General features: G+C 30.3%; 2 protein-coding genes and 1 pseudogene across 2 annotated transcripts; 1 reads left to right on the forward strand and 2 right to left on the reverse strand.

Annotated features, from left to right (window-relative positions):
- Positions 1-493: 493 nt before the first annotated feature.
- Positions 494-1,711, reverse strand: LOC108850420 (putative F-box/kelch-repeat protein At3g17570). The gene has a single exon (XM_018623957.1). It carries the CDS (start codon positions 1,709-1,711, stop codon positions 494-496), a length of 1,218 nt encoding a protein of 405 aa, XP_018479459.1.
- Positions 1,712-7,961: 6,250 nt separating this feature from the next.
- Positions 7,962-10,172, reverse strand: LOC108850418 (cullin-4-like; annotated as a pseudogene).
- Positions 10,173-16,207: 6,035 nt separating this feature from the next.
- On the forward strand, positions 16,208-19,472 carry LOC108851947 (alkaline ceramidase TOD1). The gene is made up of 4 exons (XM_018625425.2): positions 16,208-16,624; positions 16,740-16,940; positions 17,252-17,815; positions 19,019-19,472. The coding sequence occupies exons 1-4, from the start codon at positions 16,366-16,368 to the stop codon at positions 19,390-19,392; spliced, it is 1,398 nt and encodes a 465-aa protein (XP_018480927.2). The 5' UTR covers positions 16,208-16,365; the 3' UTR covers positions 19,393-19,472.
- The last annotated feature ends 6,655 nt before the right edge of the window (positions 19,473-26,127 follow it).

Consider the following 26,127-nt stretch of genomic DNA (forward strand, 5'->3'; position numbering starts at 1 on the left):
TTTAAGAATTACACCACATTCTTGCATTGTCGTCTTACAGAAAAATAAACTATCATAAAATTAAGTTGAATTGAAATTTATATAAAAAAAACAGATGTAGGAAATAAAATAAAAATAAAAATGTTGTCAGTTACATCAATTATATTATATGTCATTACTAACGGTCAGTCCACAATGTATTTGTTCGTTTTCATTTCGGGGATGTATTTATGTGTATAGAACTATACGGTATTGGATATTTTTATTGCATAGATTCTATTGTGGATGTGTAGAGTTTTTTTTCTCTTTAATTAACTCTAATTCGGAATTCGTGGGCGGAATACCTAGTTCAAATTTATGTGCAGATACCTTGGCTAAATTCGCGATTACTAGTTATCATGTATTGCGTGTCTATGAGTCATGTCCTCTGTTTTTACAAAAAAAAAAGAGAAACAACTGCAAATAATAATTGGACTATCTTTTTAAAAGAGACTAGGTAACTTAAATAAACTAATCACTTATCTCTTTTGACTTCACCTGCTACTTGAACCAAACTTGGAACATAGCTGACGAGAAGATCTCTATAATCATCTGGTCGTAGATAAATATAGTAATCATCTGATCCTCGAAGTCGAAGCTGCCAATAATCATATTGTCCTTGTGCGAGATCTCCATGAACTTGTTTACATGCATGTAAATTCTGGTCTCCTCCAACAAAGTAAAATTTAATCCTGTATGAACCTCTCCCGTCTCTACCACAACACACGACCTTGTTATTCTCCTCGTCCACCAAGAAACTCTCTATACACTCCACTGCCATCATACCTGTACTCCAACTTTCACTCAAATCAACAACTAAAAAATATTGGATACTAGCATCTTTTGCCTCATCGATATCAGTGTCTGTCACCCATATCTTCACCTCAAATGAATCATTAGAAAACCTCTGAAGAAACACAGAAAGCTTCTCTTCCCTAACAACTGAGAGATCAAAAATTATTCCATCGAAATAATTAACCTGAAACGGAAGAGAAAGACGTTCAAAAATCTCTCTTTTGAAATCAAACCTTAGTATGTATTTCCTAGTGCAAGGTTTATTCTTGTCCGAAGCAACCCAGTAAACATTTCCCTTCAAAGACACACCACGACTTCTTATAAACCAGATATGAGTGACGCCATCAAGAAGCCTCCATGAATCAGAGTTGAAGTCATATAATTCAAACTCATCCAACTTTCCAGCGCTAGACCTCAAGATTTTGTAGCATTGGCAAGGTTCGTTGTTGTTCTCATATCCTAGAAAATACTTATCTTGCACACTGTTACGATTACTCGGTTGGATCCACCTTGTTTGACCAGTACAAGGGTTCCAGACCACTAGTCTATTCACTAGGCATCTATTGTCCTGTATAGTGCACAATAATAAACCATCACACTGATAGATAGTAGATATCACGACCTGTTGTGAATCTTCTAGAGGGGTGAGTTTACCTGTAAACTCAACGGATGGATCATCAAAGCTGTTGTGGAGATCGATTCTGATTGAATAAACACCATCATCTTTCTTTAAGATAAACTGCCTTGCTGCTTTACCCTTATTCTTCTTGATGAATCTAGGATCTTTGAATAAAGCGAACCATCGTTTGCAAGTTGATCTTAGTTGTGTTAAAGATGTGGCCGGAACCCTAACCAGTATTTCAGATTCTAGTTCCAGTGGGAGATCGGTAAATATCATCGTTGTTTCTCTTTTGATCGCCTCCAAAGAAGGAATGGACAGCAAAGGAAAGTAGGGTTTTTAACTTTCAGCAGAATTTTATAAAACCAAAAAAAAAAGGAAAACTTAATCTAAGTTCAAGATGATTCTTTTTGAGTAAATCTAAATAAATCGCTCATGTCAACTAAACCGACCCGATTCAGGTATAAATCAAGTACGATCGTCTCTTTCTCTCATTGTAATTCATGATCTAACTAGGTGTTTGTGCAGCAATGAAATTTTTAAATTTAATTTATATTTAAAACTACAATTTAGTATTATTTTTAATTTTTATTATTTTTCTTACTAATATTTTAAATTAAACTTTGATTTATTTGAACATAAAATTAAGATTAACTAAACAATTTTTTATTATTTTAATTTATATTTAAAATAGACATGTATATATTTTTCAAAATTATAATCTTAGATAGATTTTTATTTATTTCTTTTAGATAAAATATATTAAATCAACTTGTGAAAAAATAATTAAAATTTTTATATAAAATTATATAATGATCAAAAAGTGAAATTAAACAATATTTTAAAAAATTGTAGATATATAAAAAACTAATGATATTACGTAAAATTATAATTTTATAAAAGAAACCTAGAAAACTGAGAATATTTTTGGTGATAAAACTGTATAATCATAAAAAAATAAATAAACAATATTTTGAAAATTTAAAATATTATTGTATATATATTATTATATTAGTTATTGTCATATTTGAATATATTTGCTTTAATGATGGTGTATAATTTATGGGAAATTTTCAAAAATACCACTTTTATGGTACTACTATTCATTTTACCACCACTAAAAACATATTTTCAAAAATATCTTATTTATTAAAAGATTAAAGATTCATTTTTATATGCTTTTCAAAATTCTAACCTCAAACTCTAATTCTTAAATCCCAAATTCTAAATTCTAAACCCTAAATCTCCAACTCTAAACCCTAAACTCTATACCCTAAATTCAATATCCTAAACCCTAAACCCTAAAACCTCAACTATAAACCCAAAATCCTCGACCCTAAACCCTAAACTATATATCCTAAACCCTAAAACATCAAATCTAAACCCTAAATCCTAAACCTTTAAATCTAAACCCTTCATTAAAAATGGTGGTAAAAGTGGTTAGTGTAAACATGAAAAATGGTACTATGAAAATGGTATTTTTGACAATTTCTCATAATTTATTATCATATTCTAAAAATATTACCAAAAATATAAATCAGCATTTAATGTAATCATCCCTATCACATCTAATTACAAGTAATGTCATCGTTTTAGTATGTCACTAGGTGATAATCCGTGTCCAGCGCGGGATGATGATTTTAAAAATAAAAATTGATTTTGAATTTAATATTTGTGCAATAGAAATTGGAAATTCGTAAATAAGATATAATATGTTATATACGTATTCATATGCATTTTGTCTTTTGCGTATAATAACATGTAAATGAATATCAATCGAAGCATAATTATATATTCTTTCTTCCTATGAGTATATAAATGTGTCCAGTAGTAATATTGAAAAATGCCAGATGAGTTGATGTTGAAATTGTTTATTATGAGGTGATATGCATGTGGTTGAACTTTATGCAGGTTTTATATATATATATAGTAAGAAAAAATATCACGATTTGTGAGTACCTTAAATATAGTAAATGTAATAGAAATGTTGAAGCAATTAGAGCAAATTATAATGATAATTCCTAATTTATAAATCGTCTAATTAATTTGATACTTCCTTATTTATAAATTGTAATTGAAGAGAACTCCCAATTAATGGGATCTGATGTTAATTATCATTAATTCTTTACAACTTGTTTTGCAAGTAAATCCGATATTTGCTACTCCACATCATAAATATGGTAATTTAATCTGCCATGAGTTTATAAGCAAGTATACGATATGTTAGGATCAATATTATCGATTCTTTGATTATATATAGTAAAAATGATCAGCCGTTTTGAATAAATATGGAGATTGGATCTTATATCAGTGTATAAATAAATATATTTTGATTCGAAAATACCTTTTCCTGGATTTTTATCCAGGGATGAATTTTTTTAAAATTAAAGGCTTCACTGTTTTTGATATAAAATGTAATGTGGTCAATTAATACTACTTATATACACTACAAATGAGTATTTATACTTTTTAATAATTTTTATAATTGATACTGCATATATGGAGGGCTCTGTTTAATAAAGTATTAGTATATTATTTCCATGCAATCATATTAATATAATTATTTCTTGGCAAGCCTATTATGATCATAAAAATTGGAATTAAAGCTATCATAAATTTGAATTAATAGATATTTATTTTCTTAAATGCGGTTAGAATAGTATGTCATTTAAAACTTATGGTATATTTTTTTAGCAATATATATTTTGTTTTAGTTGTCCTAAATGCAATAAAAGAGAGTTAATAAGAATCATACGAATAAGCCAGATTTTATTGAAATTCTATTGTAAAGTAAATATAAAATAAAAATAAGCAATATAATAATAAATCCTTCTTAACTCTTAAAAATAGAAAAAATAAACAATAAATTCATCTGCGGTAATCACAGTCTTCAGAACTCTCCATTTGCAATCCTATTATGATGATTAAAAAAATTGTGAGGGTTAATAATATATTTAAGTAAATCTGTTTGTATAAATACATTACCTCTTTTTGAAATCATTGATTTATGGCAGATCATTGGGATCAAACAAAATTTTCGAAATGCCATCAATGTTAGTAGTATTGAGAAGGAGAAAAGTGTGTGGAAGTGTAGCAATGAGGTTGTTGTATTTATATATGAAAGCTGTCTAGGTCTAGTGCTCTAATCAAGTGTCAATCAAATAAACGTATACAATCAAACGTAATATTCGCACTTATTTGTACAAAATATTTAAATCTTCAATATGGCTGACTCGGCTAGTTTCCTTTTTTACAACAAAAGGGATCGTCAAATAAGAGAAAGAAGGCAAGTATAGTATTTGACTTAAGAACTCGATTTTAAAATATCAATCATTGCCATCAATGGTGTAGATTTGGTTGTATAAATTGATACGTAATATTATATGTATAAATTGAATGTTTAATGCACAGTTAAATATAGAATGTACCAAAATGAAACTTATAACGATTTTGAAAACATGGAGAGATCATAGGCCATCAATTCGTCAATTAATTCGTCCATTAATTCAGAGGAATAATACAAAGGTCCTTACAATTTCGTATATGAGTAATTAGTATGTCAATCACACAAGTAAGGTTTAATTTATCAATAGCACAATATGTAATAATTCTAGTAAGTTAAGGGTTTTCTCAAGATAGCGATGAGAGTGAATGTGAGAATGCCACCTAGGAAATGACATTATGTAAATAACACATCAAGTTAAGGTTGTTTTCTTTTAGTGCTCCTAAAATAATATATAGGAGATGTCATATTTATTTGGTGAAATTGATTCTGAAGATTACACGTGTCAAATTCACTTAATGTATAGATAACCGATAAATAAGTTATCCTCCCAATTCTTCCCAAAGGTTATCGACTTATTTTGGCAGGGTGCTTTTAAGGCCTTATCTTCGCATGATCAAGGAGATGAGCTCTCTAACTATACTTTCATAAACACTCTATAACTTCAACTATAAAGATTTTTTTGCTCTCAAAATTTTTTTTTTCAAAATTTCAAATTTGAATTTTATCTTTTTATTTGCATTTTGATCCTTACAACTATGCATTCTATTTATGATTCTTAAATATTTTCTCATTTTTCATTTTAATCTTTAAAATTTTTTATATCTCATATATCTCAGATTAATTTCTATAAATTTAAGTTTTACACATAATCTTAAATAAAAGTTTTAAACAAGCTTTATATTATTTTAAAAGTAAAATTAGACAACAAGAATATTACAAAACAAACTTAATAAAAAATTTTTTTTTAAAGTTACATAAAGACATAATTATTATAGAAATTTAAATATTACAACAACTAATAATTTGGTAAGTTTGCTCCGGAAGTTCCAACAAGAATATTACAAACCAAATTTTGATATAATTACAGCATGCATTATAATGCATAACATGATAATTGAATATGAACGTGATGTCAATGCGCTGACAAAAGGATACAAGATCAGTGGCAGAAGCAACAGTTGAAATGGTGGAAAATGAAGATACCTGTTTCCAAATTTTTAGCTCGTAATCTACAAATTAAAAATGAAAAGAGTCATTTCTTACTTCGAAATGCACTAGATAATCATATATGGGAGCATTACCGAAATAATTTTGTGGAATAATGTGGTATTTTCTTGTAGTTTAATATTTAATTATGTAATTCTATTTTTAGTTTTATATTTTAATGTAAGTTTTTATTAATTAATATTCTGTAATATTTTTATATATGTGTTAGTTATTTATAAAATTTTTATGAATTTATATTAGTTATGACAAATATAAAGATCATAGTGTAAAATACAAATAATTTTTAAGTTAGTTTTGATGTTTTACATCGGGAGAATAACACTTTAAAACTTCAAATATAAAATTTGACAAATTTCAAAATAAAAGTGTTTTTGAAGATGTTCTAAGTACGATGGTTATGCGTGTGTTACGGGTATCAAAGTCCAAGGTGAATGAGTGAGTTCCTTCTTGCAATCCGGATCTGCCACCTTGATATATATGTACATTTATATTATTATATTTTATTTTTCAGGGGATAAATACAACTTGGTCCAATAGTTCATTAATGTTTTTACACCCGGAACAATTCTCATAAAGGTGATAGAATTGTCGGCCGTAAAATCGTTGTAATAGCATAATTAATTAGACATTAAAAAAATACACAAAGTTGATTTTTTGGCGATGAACCATGATAATCAAGCACAAAGTTTGATGCTTATCTCACAACCCTCAAAAAACAGCGACATTGTTATTCAAACCTTGGAACGCAGATGTTTCAATGTTATCTTTAAACCCTCTGATGAGGTCACCATTGACCCCTTTGAGTCGCTTTGTAAGAGACTAAGAGCCCACCACACCCTAACACCCAGACCCTCTAAAGTCACCATGCCGGACGCTCACCGACGTAAGCCGAAAGCGGAAATGTAAGTTAAATTCTTTTGCCTGAGAGATTTCTAGTATATTTTGTTGGCTGGCTGATTCAGCTTTAATCAAATTGCATTAACTGTGTTTTCTCAGTGAGTCCAGTACTCATCTTCTGATTGGTAGACACTTGCCCTTCTAAGCCATATGATTTTGGTAACATATTCAGTTCAACTCTTGAGGATAAAGGTTATGGTGGTTTTAAGCCAGTGACAGCCTATGGTGAAAAGGGAAAGAGTTCTGATGAAGTGATCAACGGCTGTATCAAGTCAAGACTTCGGGTGAGACTCACACCTGAAGATGATGAATTCGAGAAATTCAATTTGATGGTATCGGACATGATTAACTGGACATATGCTTCTGGGGCGCCTTTTATTTTTGGGTTATCTCCAAACCCTTTAGAGATGCCTTGTGCGACAGTGTCTTTGAAGATCTTAAAAGCAGAGGATGCAATGTTCTCTTTGAGACTGTTGATTACATGGTCACATTTGGAAGCTCTTTGGTCTGCAAAAACCTTATTAGATACAAGTTTCAGCGACAGCTCACAAGCGCTTGCTTAAGTAACATTGACATTTCATTTTCCTTTTGGTTTGGTGAACTCTTGTTAATGGAATCACATGATTCCGCGTCTTTCGTCAAATTAAAGCAAATCTTACTCCATTTCCATTTTTTAGCAAATGGTTTTATACCAGACTTAATAAAAAAAAAGATAAGAGATTTAGTTTTACACCATCAAGTAAACAAATCCTTTTTTTTGTAATTGCACTAGCGCTGGACTAAAAGCCTAAAACCATCAATAATCATAAAGAAATTCGCGTTGTGCCCAAGAAAGATTTCCATTTTTAGAAAGGGCGTAGAAACAAGTCTCTAAAGCATAGTTTCCGAACCAAAGTCATATATAGAGAGACACTGGACTTTTAATCCAAAAAAAGAGACACCTTAACTGGATTATCTGATTATGTCTTCTCGATTAGTTATGTGATGTATAGAAACTTGTTATTTCGGAAACTCCGAACTAATTTCCTATGCTGTAATGTAAAGTAATGTCGGCCATTGTTTGTGAATAAATATACAGAGAAGGAACAAAAGTTGTAAACGGCGTTCAACGGAGAGATTTTAAGCAAGATAGTTGTATATCTGAGGGTTGCTCTTGTCCCTCTCCAAGTACTCTCGATCCATCAGGCTTTCGATCCTCTTCTTCAGATCAGCCGGTTTTATTGGAAATTTCAGCTGCAAAATCACAAAACATAACCCATACTGTGTTATTACATTTACAACGGTACTGATTAGAAGAGCATGGCTCAACACTTTGATATCATGAGGGAAGAGATGAATAAAGTTACCTGTTGGAAGAGCTTAGTGATAAGAAGAGTATGGCTCAATAATTTTCTCGTCTTCATTATTCGAACAATTGCTGCATCAATCTGTAAGCCAAAGTTGCGAGGGGAAAGTCATTAATGTAAAATCTTCTCTCATTCTAAGAAACAGTGTCGTAAACAAGAGAAGGAATCAAACCTGGTATTGTCGGTCCTGGAATACTCTCTCTGTTGTACTCGTGTTCTCTTCTACCGTCTCTTTCATCTGGATTGCATTCACCTGCACCCACAAAAAAAAATAGCAATTTGGTTTATATATATATATATATATATATGTCAAAAAGGAAACAAGAGAATATTACGAGGCTCTGGAAAGCTGGATTTACTTTAATGCAATACAGAAGAGCTGTAAAGGTGTCATTAAAATCAAATTCATCCCCGTCTTGTACGTCTCTTCCCTTTGGATACTGCAACAACATTTACATAAGTCTCATCAATATGGAAGCAAAAGCCTTAACCTCAGTAGTAGAAAGCCGAGTTTAACAGAGTGTAGATTTTCAGCCTAACCTTCTGCAGGACACGAACTTTCCCACAAGCCAGCGACTGCAGAGTACTTCTCAGTTCCTTGTCCTCTATGCCAGTGGAATCTTTAATGTCTTCAAATCTTAGTTTCATTGCATTGTTAAATAACATCAATACAACAGCCTAAGACAATCAAAGACAACACATCTTCTAAGCAAAAAAAATGGCAAGTAAAAGCTTGAAAAGGGAGTAAAATAAGAGAAAATCGACTGACCTGAAAAAGGGAAAGAGTAAGCTCCTTTTTACCTTTGGAGAAATCTGCCTTCAAAACATAGTGACCTAATGAATTTTGCCACATTAATCTTCTGCCAATGTACTTGCTCAAATAAAACTCTTTGAAGATATCCTATGAAACAAACATATAAATTAGAAGGAACCATTGTAGAAAGGAAAGTTATATCGGAACTTCTGGTGGAACCTGATAGACATTTAAATCATGAGGAAATTTAATATCCATATGTTGATATGTTGGCCAGTACCTGCATCATGCATGGGAGGTTAATGAAGTTTACAGATGTGTCATGCTATCCCGTAATAATTCTGGATCAATTTGATACATAGCACATACATACCCTGTTGTTAAAACTGTGTGAATGACTCGTTGATTTCCTTTGACAACTCAATATCCTGGAGAAATTTCAAATAAGCAGGGAGTACAAGCTCATTGTAGTTATTCTACATGCACACAGCTTCCTTACAATTGGAATGTTTGCAAGAACATCCAACAATATTGTCTGTGATAAAGTAACAAAGAGTATGCATACTAGGATATATTGTAAGTGTAATGCTCCAGAAAGTAACGTGATAAGAAAGCATCCTTATGTTTCTATAGAATAACTAAAAGACCCACATCTTATGAAAAAATAGAGAAGGAGAAAGAAAAAGAACCTTGATCATTCCTTCGAGCTTGTTTGTAAACTGGCTACCACACTCAGTCTTAAGCTGTAGGTTTCAACAAGGTTGGATCATTGGGTAAGAACTTACCAATATAAGAAAAAAGATCAATGAGAAAGAGATATAGTCAACATGAGTCTGTGATATCCATTTGTTACCTTAGAGATCATTGATTTCTCAGCATCAATTGAAGTGCTCTTTTCCAACAAAAATCTCTTTGCAAGATCCTTTTTATTAAATGCTTCGAACACATCTTTACCCTTCGATCAGAAAAATACGGATTCTTCAGCAAAACCAAATCTAAATGGGTCAAATAGCTGTTTTTCAGACCATGCACTGGTTTAATGCAGTAATGAAACAGAGACAAACACAAAACTAGATGTAATAAATCAGAAATAACCTGAATAAATCTGAACAAAGCCAAGACTTTTTCAAGGGTACTCTCCAATTCTTCTTCAGAAGTACACTTATTCCCAGCACGGAGCTTCTCTTCCAAAAATTTGGCGATAAGTTCATCTGGACGATTCTGCAATATATATCAAGAGTATACATTAAATGGAACACATACTAACATGCAAAATTATATGATTTAATATGGTGAATTATTTATGAGCAGAATGCTAAAGTGATTTTTTGTCGTGATGATTCTTGGTCCATACATAAGAAAATCATTGCTCAACACTTGAGCTAGAACTGGATAAAATTGGTCAAGAGTATTTGGCACCGGAGTGATAGAAATGATACTAGTAACAAGTCAACAACATTATTGTAACTATAATCACTATGTAGGAAGATACCGAAGAGTTGATTTCTATTTAATACATTTTTTTTTGACATTCTAAAACACAATATGCTGGATGCACCCTTTCACAGAATCCAACACGTTTTTGGACATGAATGCCCTTTGCGAAGCAAAAGAAAACAGAAAAATATAATTGTATTCTTTAGTTTAGTTAGCTGTCTACGTAATTTATTTGTTTTCTAGTTAGGACTCAGTTGACGTTCAATAGCTATTAAGATATAGAAAAAGAAGGATATGTTATCGGCTGTTGGATGAAAAAATAAAATGAGATCTTATGGCTAGAGTAATTTGTACTTTTTACCCCATCATGTTTAATTCATTATTTCTTCAATTTCTAATACGCAAATAAATATATAATGACCATATAGAAATCTATTTCTTTTTACTTATTATTTTGATATCGATATACATATACTTTGTACTTTTTACTGAAACTTTCAAATTATAATTTATTGGATATGTGAATTGTGGACGTGGACAAAAAAGTGTGGATAATGTATTAGATATATTTTTGATATTTTATATTTTATGTTATTATTTTTTATCTTATTTCAATTGTGTTTTCATTTACTGTTTATCTCAAATTTTAAGATCTATAAAAATATAATTAGTAAAGTAAATTATATATAAAATTATCTATCTTTGAACATCTATTTTGGTATATATTAACATTTATACCAAAATATGTGGACGTGGAGAATAAAAATGTGCACTTAGGTATGTACGAAGAATTAGTGTACGACAAGAAGTGGATATTCAAACATTAGAAATTGCAATCTATGCCAATCCTAATAATACAACGTGAAGAACTCACATAATCTCATATATGTCATCATCATAAGTTTGATGGACAGAGTTCTAAATCTTACAAATTTTGGGGATAAGGCTTTGTGGAATAAAATTTATGGATATGTTTTCATGGACAAGGTTCCATATTCTTAATAATTACTAGGTAGGACATGCGCCTTGCACAGGGTGAGATTGGTTTCTAAAATTTTAATTTAATTTTAATATATGTTCTAAATTTGTAAACATAGTTTATGGATCGGTTATGTAATAACATTTTCAACATATTTTTGTTCATAATTATTAACTACAGATGATAGACATTTATTTTTAACTACGGATGATAGACATATATTTTTAATTTTCATCTATCTCTTCGTTCGAAAGGTATGTAGCGACAATTGAGTGATTTTTGTTCGTTAATGAAATAAAAAACCAAAATTTCATTCCGGTTTGGTCTTCTGACCAGTGTCTTTGTTCTATTTAATTTTGGTTTGTGTAGATCTATCTGAGGAAGCTTTGAACAAATCAGTAACAAAAAATCAAATACAAATCCCAAGACAATCTGAAGCACTGACTGGAATCAATCAAATCTTTGATAGGTAACATTAGGTTACGTGTATTTTTGTATTGAAAATAGTTAAACTATAGACAAAATACCATCGAAAATAGTTACATGATACGATTCTATAGGTTCTATAGTATAAAGAGAGGAACATTATGCATAACTGAGATCATGATATTGAGTTTTAGGTTAATTGGCAAATATGATTAAATAATATGATTTTTTGGTTCTATAGTATATCATTTATTAGGTTCGTGAATGTAAGATATTATACCATAAAAGGATAACCAAATATCTATATTATTAAAACTGAATTACATTTCAGTTTTGTTTAGAAACATAGATAGTAATATTAAAAAAAAATTAACTATGTTTGGAAATAGGAATAGCATTCGGTCGTTTTTTGCTTTCTTCGCTAATGTCATTTTTTGTAATTTCAGTATCACACGGCTTTAACCAAAATCAAAATCAATAAAATATACATTATCAGTTAACTTACCATGTTTATCTGCTAACCAACTGGTTTGTTTAACTAAACAATTAAAAAAAAACATTGTGTACAGAAAGTCATTTTAAATATAGAAACAACTAAAATTTGACTTAAGCGTATATCTCGAAAAAAAATATTATTAAATTTGAATCAAAAGTGGATAAATATCCAAACAAATTTATCATTCTGGTATCTAAATAACCAGAACCAAACATGATCCGATCGAAATATTTCGGATATTCGAATGTATTTGAATCATATATACTTGAATATGTTATCTATTTTAATAGTTAATATCCAAGATATAAGCTATCTTAAAGTTGACTAAAATATTTGAAATATAAAAAAACACCAAAATACTTAAAATATATATTTCTTCTCCATCCAAATATTCAAGTTAAACATATTTTTAATTTAGGTAATTTGGCTTACATTACTCAAATTTACATGTTATAGTATTTTTATTTTTAGATTTAGGGAAATTTAAAGTATAGAAATTTAAAAAAATTAAAAATAGTTTAAACGGGTTAGCCGGACCCGCAAAGATCTGAATTAAACCGGAATCAAAATTTATAAATAGCCGAATAGAGCTAGAATCTTTAAACTCAAAAATCTCAAACCCGAATAAATTTTAACGAAATTCGAATGGGTACCCAAATACCCACCCTTAGCTTAGTCAAAATAAAATGATCAAATATTACAAATATATAATTAAGTATAAATAAATGAAAACTAAAACTGAAAATTAATACATGTGCGGTCCTACGGATCAAGATCTAGTAAATGTTAAATGTGGGTCTTCTATGTGAGGGGCATATTGTGTAGACAGGCTTCAAATCGCCAACAAATTAAATCTAAACCTGCCATTTATTTAAGTACTGGATCTCAAAAAAAGTTAGAGACAAAAGAATAGAGAGAAGATGATATCATTGAAGCACTTCCATCACTTATATTTATATAAGTTTTAAATTATTTCTTTATTAAATGAGATCAATATATCAAATATACGCTCGATGATACTGATTGGCAAATTGCAAGTTAAGATTTCTTCAAATTTTTTTGTTTTCGGAAGTTGATAAATACGGTTGAATACTGTTTTAGGTTAATATTAAACATTTGAATCAAGGATTTCGTTTGTGATGTAAAGATTAAGAAGGTAGTATAAATAACGGCAATCAGCACTAGTTTTATCTCCACATAAAATTTTGTGATTGCAATCAAGACTTTCCATATACAATACAATATTGACCTAAATAATAATCTAAATTTGCGTGGAGATCAATATATTGATAAAAAATATCACTCACTTATATTCTAAATCATAAATGCATTAAATTAAAGATCATAACTTGCAAATCACGATTACAAATTGATACCATAAAGTGTATCATTTACATTTAAATATATAGAAATTTGATTTCAATTAAATTAGTTTATCTGTGAAAACATTTCAACTTAAATTGTTCTTATATTTTTAATGTTGGAAATTAATATTCTATTTTCTGTAATTTTTTTTTTGCATTGTAAAATAAAAATCACTATAAGAAAATACATATACAAAAACTACAAAAGAGATTTTGCAGGTACAAAAAATATTATAACAGGGGTTTACTTCTTTTTTTTTGAACTAATAATAATGATGAACTAACGTAACTAATCGATTATTTCATTAGTTTATACCGGTACATATAAAATCCAGAAGACGAACCTTCAATGGTTGTTAAATATGTCCCAAAACTATGGAGTTTATTACTCTTTCAATATTTCTTACCTTCTTTTGTTTCCGAAATTATACCTGCGAAATCTCTTTTGTAGTTTTTATAATATTTATAAACTAATCGATTATTTCATTTCAATGAAATATTTAGTAACAAAATAAAACAAACTAAACAATGGACAATAAATAACTAAAAATAACGCTTTCAATAGTTTAGTCCTGGCAAGATAATTTAAACGGTACATAGTTCATCAATTAGAATCTTAAGATCAAATGCTAAAAACAACAATGGTACAAATCAAAATATGAACGATACGTTGCAAAGGCTTTATTATTCAGAAACTGAAAACCAAAATAAAATTTGAATTAATATGCAACTCACATGAAAAGGTTCTTCTTGGTATCCTGAAAAATAAATCATGTCAATGTAGTTTGTGTAAGCAAACATAGAAGTAAAATAATTAACAGATGAAAATGTTCATATATGCTTACTTGTTTTTGAAGGCTTCTATTTCTAGGAGTTCAGGGTCAAACAAAATGTGAGAACATGAAGCTCCTCGTCTATTTGAAGTCACCTGCTTATATATTTGAATCAAAAAGAGAAATCAAATCCTTTTTATCCTTGTTTCAGAAAAGGATCAAACTAAGAAACCAAAACCTTTTTAAATGTCGCATTTTGTCCTCCTACAAAAATTTACCATATGAAAGTGTTAGTTGTTTGGTTAGACATGGCTAAATTGATATAGAGCATATTGCAATAAACCAAAAAAAACTTATTTTTGCATCCATACAAAAATATTATAAAAGTTTCTACACCTTTAGCCTAGTATTGCTTCCAAAAACTTTTTACATCTCTTTTTCACCTTTGAAATGTTTCAACTCAGATATTGAGTGCATATAACTCATTTTTTGTTAGATTGCATACCAGTTCAAACTTGGTTGGTAATGATGCTGAGTAAATGAGTTTAGAAGATCATATATAGTCAGGCAACTTAGGGTTTAGGCACACAAGAATTACCAGAAACAAATATTGAGTAGTTTACCCAAAATTTACGCTATTACTATATTTAACTACACGCATTATCGCCTTCCAAAATTTGGTTAGTACTATATTTTTGAACCTAATATAGGAAACAATATTCAATACGATATTTGACCAAATATTAAGTGTATAGTATAAACTTAAAATGATAACCATTTCTGTGGAGGATTTGGCATAAATTACGGTTATATTAAATAACATACTAAATTAGTTTAAAATTTATTGCAGTTTTCATATATTAAATACGGTTATAATAAAATGGCTTCTGATACATTATATGACTTCTGATACATTATAAAAAATGTTTAGTTTACTTTTAATAAAATGGCTTCTGATACATCTTGCATTGAAAAAAAAAACAAATATTAGATTTTACAACATTATACTACATAATTGCGTAATACATTATATGACAATGATCTATGGTAACCTTTTATATATGGCAATATATTTTGATAGAAAATGAAATCATGGAATGAGTTAATGGGAAATAGAATTAAGAAAAATAGTAATGATCTTTGACTTTCCTTAAACATGAAATGATGAAATCGGACATATCTTTGACTTTCCTTTTTACACGAAATCGTCCAATTATTCATTTTGAACTATAATGTATATGAGGAAATTCGAGTGGTACCACAATGGCATTTTTTTGTAATTTCTCTAGTGAATCAAGGGTGATTTTATATATGGGCTGAGAGTGAATATGGTGCTGACACGTCAGCATGGCACTCATGTAAATAACTTACACATTTAAGGTTACTCTTTAAAAATGCTTCTTGATTAATAAGAAGGAGATTTCAGTATAAATATTGTGTAAGTTTAAGGGTTAATCTCAATTTGTACTTAGATAATTTAGTAGCAACTATTAAAATGTAATAACCAATTCGAAAATCTATCACCAGTGTCCAGAATTTCTGGAAAACAATGTGTACACAGCACATTGTGACAAGTGGTAAATAGAACTTTTAGCCGGCATGAAAGAAAGAAAATTACTAATTCGAAAATCGCATCTTTCCATATTTGCTTTTGTAATATTTTCTTTCCAAAATGTACATCATAAATTATAGAAACGGTGAGCAAAATATAGAAACAAGGATTTTAATTTAATTTATAAAAGATTTTCGGCCTTTTATAAATAATTAAAAATATTTTTTCAGTAACGTTTCACCATAAAAAGCTGCTAAAGTTTCTAACTTCCAGTTAGTTCATCAGCACAAACTTAAATGAAAGATCCTCTCCTTTCCTCCCTCTCCATCATCAACACCAATTCTCAAGAAACAAATTACCAAGAATGATGAATAAACCGTAAAATATTTCCTTCCGATGAGAAAATTCATCAGAATCACCGCGTCTCCGCCTCTCTATGTCCGATCAAAGCTCCTCTGTTTCTCACTTGTCTACTTATTCACAACACTTTCTCTGTTTATCTACGTCTCTCTCTCAAGAAACCAATGCATCTTTCGGTATTCACCTTTCGATCCGATCCAAACAAATATCTTCTCTTATCCTTCTTCTTACGGTGAACACAAATACGCTCTTCCCACACACAGATCTTCTTGCTCTTCCCCTGTTTTCTTCTCAGGTAAACCAAAAAAAAAAAGATCATAAAAACGCAAGTGTGTTTTCTGTAAGATGGGTATTAATGTTTTTAACGAGTAACGATTTGGGCATTGTGTTTGTTGTTTTATTTGAATCAGATTACTGGACAGTGTTGAATGAGATACAGAGTATATGCAGCGACTCATCATCGTCGGAGGAGTTAAGATACATTAATGGAAAAAGCGAAACTTTCGGTGGAAACTTCAGTACCGAGAAGAGATTTTCTTATTTCAATCATTCGGACAATGACGTCGAAGTTCCATGTGGTTTCTTCAGACATTTTCCTGTCAGCGACTCCGGTGAGATATCATCCTCCTTAGTAAACCAGATATTGATTAACCGGTTGAACCAGTAACCGATTTATGAGTTTTTTTTTGTGGTGCACAAAAAAAGTTATGGTTGTTTGTAATATTATTATATATAACAATTTTAAGCATGCATTTTAAATGTTAAAATCATAACTGTATTTGTTGTCACTATTTGAGAGCCCAAAGGGTTAAATAGAGACTGTGATTAGCGCAATAACATCTCTTGCGATGGTTAGATATTTATTAGTTGAATTTTATCTATAATTTATAGTTTATTTAACTATTTTCTATGATTTTGGTAGATAGAGCTGAGATGGAGAAATGTGGACTAGTAGTTGCATCAGCCATTTTTAACGACCATGACAAAATCAGACAACCAGTCGGACTTGGAGTTAAAACCCTAGAAACCGTTTGTTTCTACATGTTCATTGACGACAAAACACTAAACTCTCTCTTCCACCACAATGTCATCCCTAAAAACAATCCAAGAGATTACAGAGTCGGCGTATGGAGAATCATCAAAATCTCAAAGTCCGACAATCTATACAACAATCCGGCTATGAACGGGGTTATACCAAAGTATCTAATACATAGATTGTTTCCAAACTCAAAGTTCAGTATATGGATTGACGCGAAAATCCAGCTCATGATCGATCCGCTACTTCTAATTCATTCTATGTTGGTAGTGCCTGATGTTGATATGGCCATATCTAAGCATCCGTTTTTTGTAAATACGATGGAGGAGGCTATGGCTACTGCGAGGTGGAAGAAATGGGGAGATGTTGATGGGCTAAGGATGCAGATGGAGACTTATTGTGAGCATGGTTTGAAGCCTTGGAGTTCTCATAAAATGCCATATCCCACAGGTAATATGATTTTCACTAGTAACGAACAAGCTTTAAAACCTCTTTAATGTAAAATAAATGATACGGAGTAATCTCAAAGTACGAACTATGATTTTCGTATAAATAATCTGATAGTGGATTCATTGTGCAAGCTTATGCTGGCTGATAATTATTTTTCAAATTAATGTTGGTATGATTTTAGACTTTAACTTTTATTTTACTAGTTTATTTTCACTAAAACCCAGTGCTTATTTTATCTGTTTACTTTTCAAATAGAAGATCATAGTTCAAACTAAAAATTTCTTTCATATCAGTGATTTTCTTTCAAATTTCTATTTTGATATTTGGTATATATTATGATATTATGGTCCAAGGTTGGTTGATGTATAACATATAGTTAGAGTACTCTCCACTCTTTCTGTGCTAATGAGGTTAAGGTAATCATCTTTAGAAAAACAGATACCTTTCTTTGTCTAGAATGTTTTATTTTTTTGAAATTTCTTTGTCTAGAATGTTGGTGTGTACTCTAATACATTACTTGGCAATAAAGATTAAAAGAGTCATGTCTTATGCATGAAGATTGGCTTTTAGTCGGTTAGGTTATGCTCTTTTTAATTGTGGCTTTTCAAAAAAATGGAGTCACGGGTAATCATGAAAACCTTACGTTCAATGATTCAATTCGTAGAGATAACTTGATCTTTTAGTGATCGAGTACCAGTATTATTATGTAGATCATTATCGATACTGGAATATAGGAATAAGAAAATAGTATTACAAACAACAAAAAACATTTTAGATTAAATTAGATGATAAAAACAATATGTGTTCTTGCTTGAGTTCTCGCTGTAGATTTGTTTTTTCTCTTTGGTTTGGTTGTTGGGCATATTCGTTTTGGAAAAATAATCATAGTTGCAATCAAAGAATCACGATGTGGTCCCATATAAGAACATCAATGAGAATATGAGAGAGAGATATGAGGGTCCCAAAACGCAAGTTGATCTATGGTTTTGGTCGATCTAAGAGATATTTCTTACGTCATATAATTGCATATATCTGAAGCTAGAGTAAGCATACTTCTATTTTCTTATATATGGATAATAAAAGAATAAAAATACTATTTTTACAAGTTTTATGTTGGGTATTAACGTTCTTAAAAATCAGGTGTGTCATAGTAAATGTCGTGACCAGCGAATTTACAATTTGCCTTGATGTTGACATTTTTAGATGTACCAGACAGTGCGTTGATACTGAGAAAACACGGAATAAGAAGCAACCTATTCTCGTGCTTCATGTTCAACGAGTTAGAAGCGTTTAACCCTCGAGACCAGTTGGCCTTTGCGTTTGTGAGGGATCACTTAAACCCAATGGTGAAAATGAACATGTTTGAGGTCGAAGTTTTTGAACAAATAGTTGTTGAATACAGACACAATCTCAAAAAGATTGAGACATCTTCGCACGAGGAACAAGAAGAAGAACAGAGACAAAAGTCATCAAGAATAATACAGAAGAAACGTAGATGGTTAGATCATGAATCTTGGTCTCTCAACGGTAGTAGTTGTAAGAGTTATCTCATGGAGATGTGGGGTGATCACCATTGATTTTTCTTTTTTTTTGAGCTGGTATTTTAAGTTGTTAATATTATTTTCACTATAGGTTCAACGTTGAGGTTTTATCTTCATTACTAAAACATTTCAGTGTAGTCTAAATTATGATTTTCGACCCGCTAAATAATTGTAGATTGACTAAATATGAAAACAGAAGTAATCATACAAACGTTATTACATGAGATGATTATCAGCTAATGTATGTAGAAAAAAGAAAAGTTCAGCGTACACCGTTGTCAAATCATTCTCTTTGGCGAAAACAGCGACGGGAAAAGAACGTGACAGTCCCGACGGACCAGCAAACAGGGGCGGCAACGTACGGGTACGGGGTCATGTGCCCCTACTCTTTTTTTTTGTTTTCTCTTAAATAATTTAAATGTATTTGATTAAATATTATATAGTTTATGGTAAAAATACAAAAAATGCCCCAATCTTATTATATTTTTGATACTGTTAACATTGTGCCCCCAATTGTAAATGTGTCTAGATCTACCCCTGCCTAGCAAATGTGATTTTCATCGGGTCTCGAGCATCAATAAAGATCATATGAAAAGCTCTTTGCTCTTGATGCCCGTGAGACTGACCGTTCTCAACAAAAGCAGACATCCAAGTTGTAAAGGTACGTAAAAAAAAGTTGTAAGGTACGTATCAAGCATTTTTTTTGGAACATAGAAAAGACGAAATTATCATTTATTTTATTTAATTATATTAATTTGAGCACATTTAGCACATTACATAATTATTTTGGTCAGATATTACAGAACCGCAAAGATTTCTACGGTTCAGTTATTAAAACCAATTGTATATTTCTAAGATCCATAATACACACATGAACCATAACTTGGGTCAGTGCTAGTGATTATGCCAGTATTATTATTGTAACCTCCACACCATTCCTTGATGCGATTATGGAGTTGGAAAAACGCATTCATCACAAATGACGCATGGCTGATGAGAGTATCAGGCTCGAAACAAGATCCACCATGGTAGATTGGTCTACAATCGACGAATTTATGTTCGCACCCTAGATATATATTTAGTTTTAGTTCTGCATCTGTCGCCGTCGATTTTGCTATGCACCATTGTTTGGAGGTTGCTACAGGAAGGTGATGCACCGCAATGACAGATAAAATTATGAAAAGGACTTTCAACAATAGGTAAACTTTTAACATTGTTTGTAAATGGTAATTGAAATTATACGAAAATTAGTATGTATTGGATATCTATGTGATTTTACTTGTATATATATATATATATATAACCACACATAACTGCACATGTATTAATATATTGCCCAAAAAGAGATGACTTTTTTTTTCTGTTGACCAAAATCTAAAATTTATAGAAGATAAATTAATAGAGTTGAATATAATATTTACATATATTCTATTAAAACTAAATATCTATTCTATTAAAACTAAAGTACGAAATAATATTTGTCTATTTTTAAGTGGTCTATTACATATTTTCATTCATTTTAAGTAATCTTAAACCATTTCATTTATTATCATTTCTAATAAATTTGACAGCATTTATCACGACGACAAAATAAAAAAAAGACAGCATTTATTACAAAGTATAAAACACAATTTACCTATTTTATTACATCTTTCTTTTTAAATTTTCATAACTACTTCATTAATTGCATTTAATATAATAGTTCTAGCTCTAGTTCTTATAAAGATAAGACTGCTGATTGATATAAGGAGAATTAACAAAAGTTGCTTAGATTACAGTGAAATGAGCCGTTTCAAAAGAAAATGCTTTTGGCTCTTAAATATTACAGCCTAACCTCTTTAAATTAATTATACTTGATAAATTAATATACACTAAAAATCTCTATAAATTAATATAATTTTATAGTCCCAAATTGAGTTTTTGGTTCAATTAGTATATCGATAAATTAATACTCTCTATAAATTAATAAAAAAATTATAGTTTTGGTGTACTTCCAACATTATTAATTTATAGAGATTTTACTGTATATGGGAAAATCAATTAAAAACCTCTAAAATGGTCACTATTTCCACTTTAAACCTTCAAACTTTAAATTTCCAAAATAAACCCTCAAATTAATAACATTCTCAACAAAAACATTGAAAGTGGCTCACATGTTTTCTTTATTATTATGGTGGACATAATTATAGACATCATTGATGTGATTCTTAACTCCATTAGTTTTACTTAAACATATATTTTATTAACATTAGTTAATTTATTACCGATAAAATATTTTTATTTTATTTATAGAATAATTAACTTAAAATCTCTGATCGATTTGGTTTTTAGAACAGTCGTAAAAATCTGAGAAAAAATAATAACAAAAACTTTAAAGAGAAACCAAAAAGTGAAGAAGAGATCTGTTTATATTAAAGAAAATATAAAGTAATGATATTCTTAATATTTTAATCTTTTTAATTCATATTTATGTTTCCTAACCTGTGGTGCTTCTTTAATTTTAATTTTGTTTTTATTGCGGAGCTTTTTAAAAGTTATAAGATAACCGTTTCAATTTAGTTTGATTTGTAGGAGTAAAATAATTCTAGATTGATATATTCTTCGTATACAAATTGTTTATTACGATAAATTTTATTTGTTTACACTGCAGAGAAGAGGAGACAATGAAAAAAAAAATTAGTTTATTAAAAAAGTAAATCTAATAAACTATATGTTTAACTAAAACAAATATAATTAATCATCACGTCAACAGTGTTTATAATTCTGTCCACCATACTAATAAAGAAGCACCTAAGCCATTCTCATCGCTTTTGTTAAAAGTGTTATTACTTTGAAGGTTTTTATGAAAGTTTAAAGTGGAAATCATGACCACTTCCGACTTTGTAATGGGATTTTCTCCTTCTATACGCTTCCCTCAACATTTTTCATAAATAAATGATTTCATGCACCTGAAATTTAACTAAAAGCATCTCAAAAAACTATCTATCTAAATATTTGAATTTTCATGGAGAATTTCATGTTTACCATTTTAATAGTACAATTATTCATGTACGTGAATTTTTGAGATAATCATAAAAGGGAAAAGTATTAAGAATATACCCACTGAACACTGTTTGATGTTTGATGAGACCATTACATCACCAACTTTCCCATTTTCTTTCTAGAAGCACGTGAGGATGAAGTGGAAGAAAAAAAATATGTGATTCATGTGTTTCTACCAATTCTATGGTGTAACATAACACATAATATTTTATTTAAAATGACACATCTAAAGAATCCAAGCATTGAGCGAATACAATGACAATAAAGCCAACACTACTATCATATATATAACTTAGTATTGTCAACATATGCACCATCCGCCAAAGTCCGCATGTTCTAATTCATATGTGTTGTAAACGAAGGTATCATATATGAAGTCTAGGTGGCTAGACAATGTTACACATAAGAAAGAAGAACAACACATATAGAACCGGTGAAGTAAGATGATCCAAAAATGGAGGAATCAACTATATAAGATAGCACAAACATATCCAATACTATACTATAGATGTTTATTATAGTATTGTTTGAAGAAACTACAACACACTGTCTACTTAATTCACTGGGGTACGTAAAGAAAGAAACCACACAGTGTGATAAAAGGTGGGCGAATGTGTTATCTGCTGATAGAAAAAACACAAGTAACTACTTCGGATCGTAAAAGGATCTCAATTGGCGGAATTTAATATAGCGGATCCATATATTACTTAATTATTGCTTAAATAGTTGAAAGTTATTCTATATTATCAAAGATAGTAGTATAGAAATGATTGAATACATAGGAAACCTGAAAATCAGATAAGGCATGCGACTAAACATTAGAAAAGTAAACATAAGTATTTATATAGAAGTCTCGTTGGTCTACCGAAAAGCATAAGCTTGAGACACAATAGGAGTGAGATCGAAACACTGTTACAAATGCATGGCGACTGATACATAATTCGTTAGTGTTATACTGAACCATACATAACTTTCAAAATAGTACATAAATTGAGCTGCTCACAGCAGTAAAAAGAGATATTAGTCACATAGGTTAGTGTGTCACAAAAAAAAGTCACATAGGTTAGTAAAATTGACAACTCATAAGTAACACATGAGTAGAAAAAACACAACATAAGGGTTTCGTTCAACATGTCGTTATGGTATTGGTCGGGGTTGAAGGTTGAGAAGGCTACAACTGCATATGTATTCGCTGCAAGTGACTTATCAGTGAGCAAGGCACACTGATTCAGACTTCGTGTGGTACTACATTCCAGTAGCACAGCATTGTCACACATATAACCCAGTGAAATGTAAATCATGAACGTCAACCACATAAACAAATGTATTCCTAATAAGAAAACACAATGGTACCTAATCTATAATATACCAATTACATAAAACAAATTGTAGTATATACTATTTCAATTAAGCTTATGGTATATACATCATTCTACAAAATAAATTGTGCAACATATCCGAAACTATGATAAAATATTAGTAACCAATAGTACCAACATATATCATATTAAGGCTGGGTAAATTTTGTGGAACCGAAAAACCGACCTGAAAATCAGGTTCCTGAACTCGATCAGACCCAGGGTAAATAACCAAATGGGCCTAAACTGATTTATCCGAAGAACCAGTACCCAACCCGATCCGAACCGAGAACCAAATGAGTATTTGAAGATATCCAAAATATAAATATATATATTTTAAAATATTATTTATAGAGATATGTATAATTATTTTAACAATTAAAATATAAATTAAATATATTAGTTATTTTGTGTATTTTGGATAAAATATGATAGGTTGGATAGAAATACTCAAAAATGTGTCCAATGAGTATTTTTTAGTTATTTGGGTAGTTTGAATACAAAATATCCTAATCGAATCGGGTAATATGGTTACTTTGAATATTATTATCCGAATTCATTTTAGATATATTAGTTATTTGGTTATGTTTAGATTTTTACATCAGAACCGAACCCACCCAAACCCGGGAGGATCCGACTCGAACCTGACCCGAAATTTTATAATACCCGAATGAGGCTTAATTTCTAAATCCTAAGAACCTGATACTCGAAAGAACCGATCTGTATCCAAACGGATACCCAAATGCCCAGACCTATGTCATATACAATATACAGAACGTTCAACAAACTTCACAATGCCGCAACCAACTATATCAACAAACATTTCCTATAGACACTACATGCACGATACGACACCATCACACACACATTTTGTACAAATTATACTATTACATTGTCTCATGTAGAATAGGCCTACATAATTGAATGGGGAGAAAAATATAGTAAGCATGTCTACAAAACCCATATGAGTAAAAATTACGTAACCACAGCTATACAAGTAACAACTAACGTTTTCAGTTTATTATACGCAGAGCATTGACACCATCCAACACAAGCATGGAAGCACATACATATATAGATCACACTATTTTAAATTCTGTTGGGTAACTATACTATGAACGTTTCACATATAGTATAGTCATATTATCACACGACATCACTTTCTCTCTAACCCTTAACCCAAAACCTTTTACTGAAAAAAACAAACAAAAAGAACACCGAAACTGACCGGATCTGAAAATGCAAAAGCAAGTGTTACCAATTTCATTTCTGTCAATACAAGACAAGATCGGTTCGAAACTTAGACCATGTCCCTAGATGCTATGAAATCAAACCAAACTTATCTTGATTTGTTGGGTTTTGAAACTCAATCGCGACACCGTGAAATTGAAAGAACCCTCGGAGAACCCTAACTTTCATATCATACCTATGCCACACGACTAAACCGTTAATCGCTGATTTCAAAATTTTCGTTCTCAAACTCAGATTTCTACGCTCTCTCTTCAAATCCCTCTTCTTCGTTGAATGCAAGAGTTTTAAAAGTAAAAACAATCTTTTTTTTTCAATTTCTATGATAAAAAGAGGAAGCGCTCGTTTATGTTTGCACTCGAAGGAAATGATATTTTGGCACTTTTCATAACAATATATAACACTAGGTAGTAATCCGCGCCTTGCGCGGAATGAGATGCTTAGATCAGCAATTTTTCGAAAATATTAGAAAGTATATATATATAGTTTAGAATTTGGGTTTTGTGTGTTTATCTTACTCTCGAATTCATTTTGTTATCTCTCTATGGCTCTCTCTCTCTCTCTCTCTCTCTCTCTCTCTCTCTCTCTCTCTCTCTCTCTCTCTCTCTCTCTCTCTCAGATTTTATCAGTATTGATGAGTGTTTTAAAAAATAAGATTAAGATTTTAACATATTTTATTTTAAACATACGAATCGTATTAATGCCCGCACACGGGCATTAGTACGATTCTTATGTTTTATGTATAAATATTATTAATATCTAATCAAATGTTTTATGTATTATTAAAATTAAATTTGTTCTTCAGATGTTTTATGTATTATTAATATAAATATGTATTATTCAAATACAATTCATATGTTTTATGTATTACTAAAACTAAATTTGTTCTCCATTCAGTTTTTGTGGTTCAAAACTATAAGCATTTTAGACATTACTTAATTCAATATACTTTGAGGTTTAAATTATTATCATATACTTTGAAATATGAAATAATAAATCATGCATGTGCGGGCATCGATATGATTTATATATTGCATGTATAGCTATTATTATTAGTGCATAAGTGGATCGTAATTATATTTCACTCTCGTTGTATCTTTGTATCTTACTCATTTAGGTTTAT

The sequence above is a fragment of the Raphanus sativus genome, chromosome 4, assembly GCF_000801105.2.
Source record: "Raphanus sativus cultivar WK10039 chromosome 4, ASM80110v3, whole genome shotgun sequence".
Classification (NCBI taxonomy): domain Eukaryota; kingdom Viridiplantae; phylum Streptophyta; class Magnoliopsida; order Brassicales; family Brassicaceae; genus Raphanus; species Raphanus sativus.

Coding starts and splice junctions, on each gene's coding strand:
- LOC108850420 (XM_018623957.1), bottom strand. CDS start 1,711: ATGATATTTACCGATCTCCCACTGGAACTAGAATCTGAAATACTGGTT.
- LOC108851947 (XM_018625425.2), top strand. CDS start 16,366: ATGAGAAAATTCATCAGAATCACCGCGTCTCCGCCTCTCTATGTCCGA. Junction 16,941..17,251: donor TTTTCCTGTCAGCGACTCCG/GTGAGATATCAT, acceptor TGATTTTGGTAG/ATAGAGCTGAGATGGAGAAA. Junction 17,816..19,018: donor TAAAATGCCATATCCCACAG/GTAATATGATTT, acceptor TGACATTTTTAG/ATGTACCAGACAGTGCGTTG.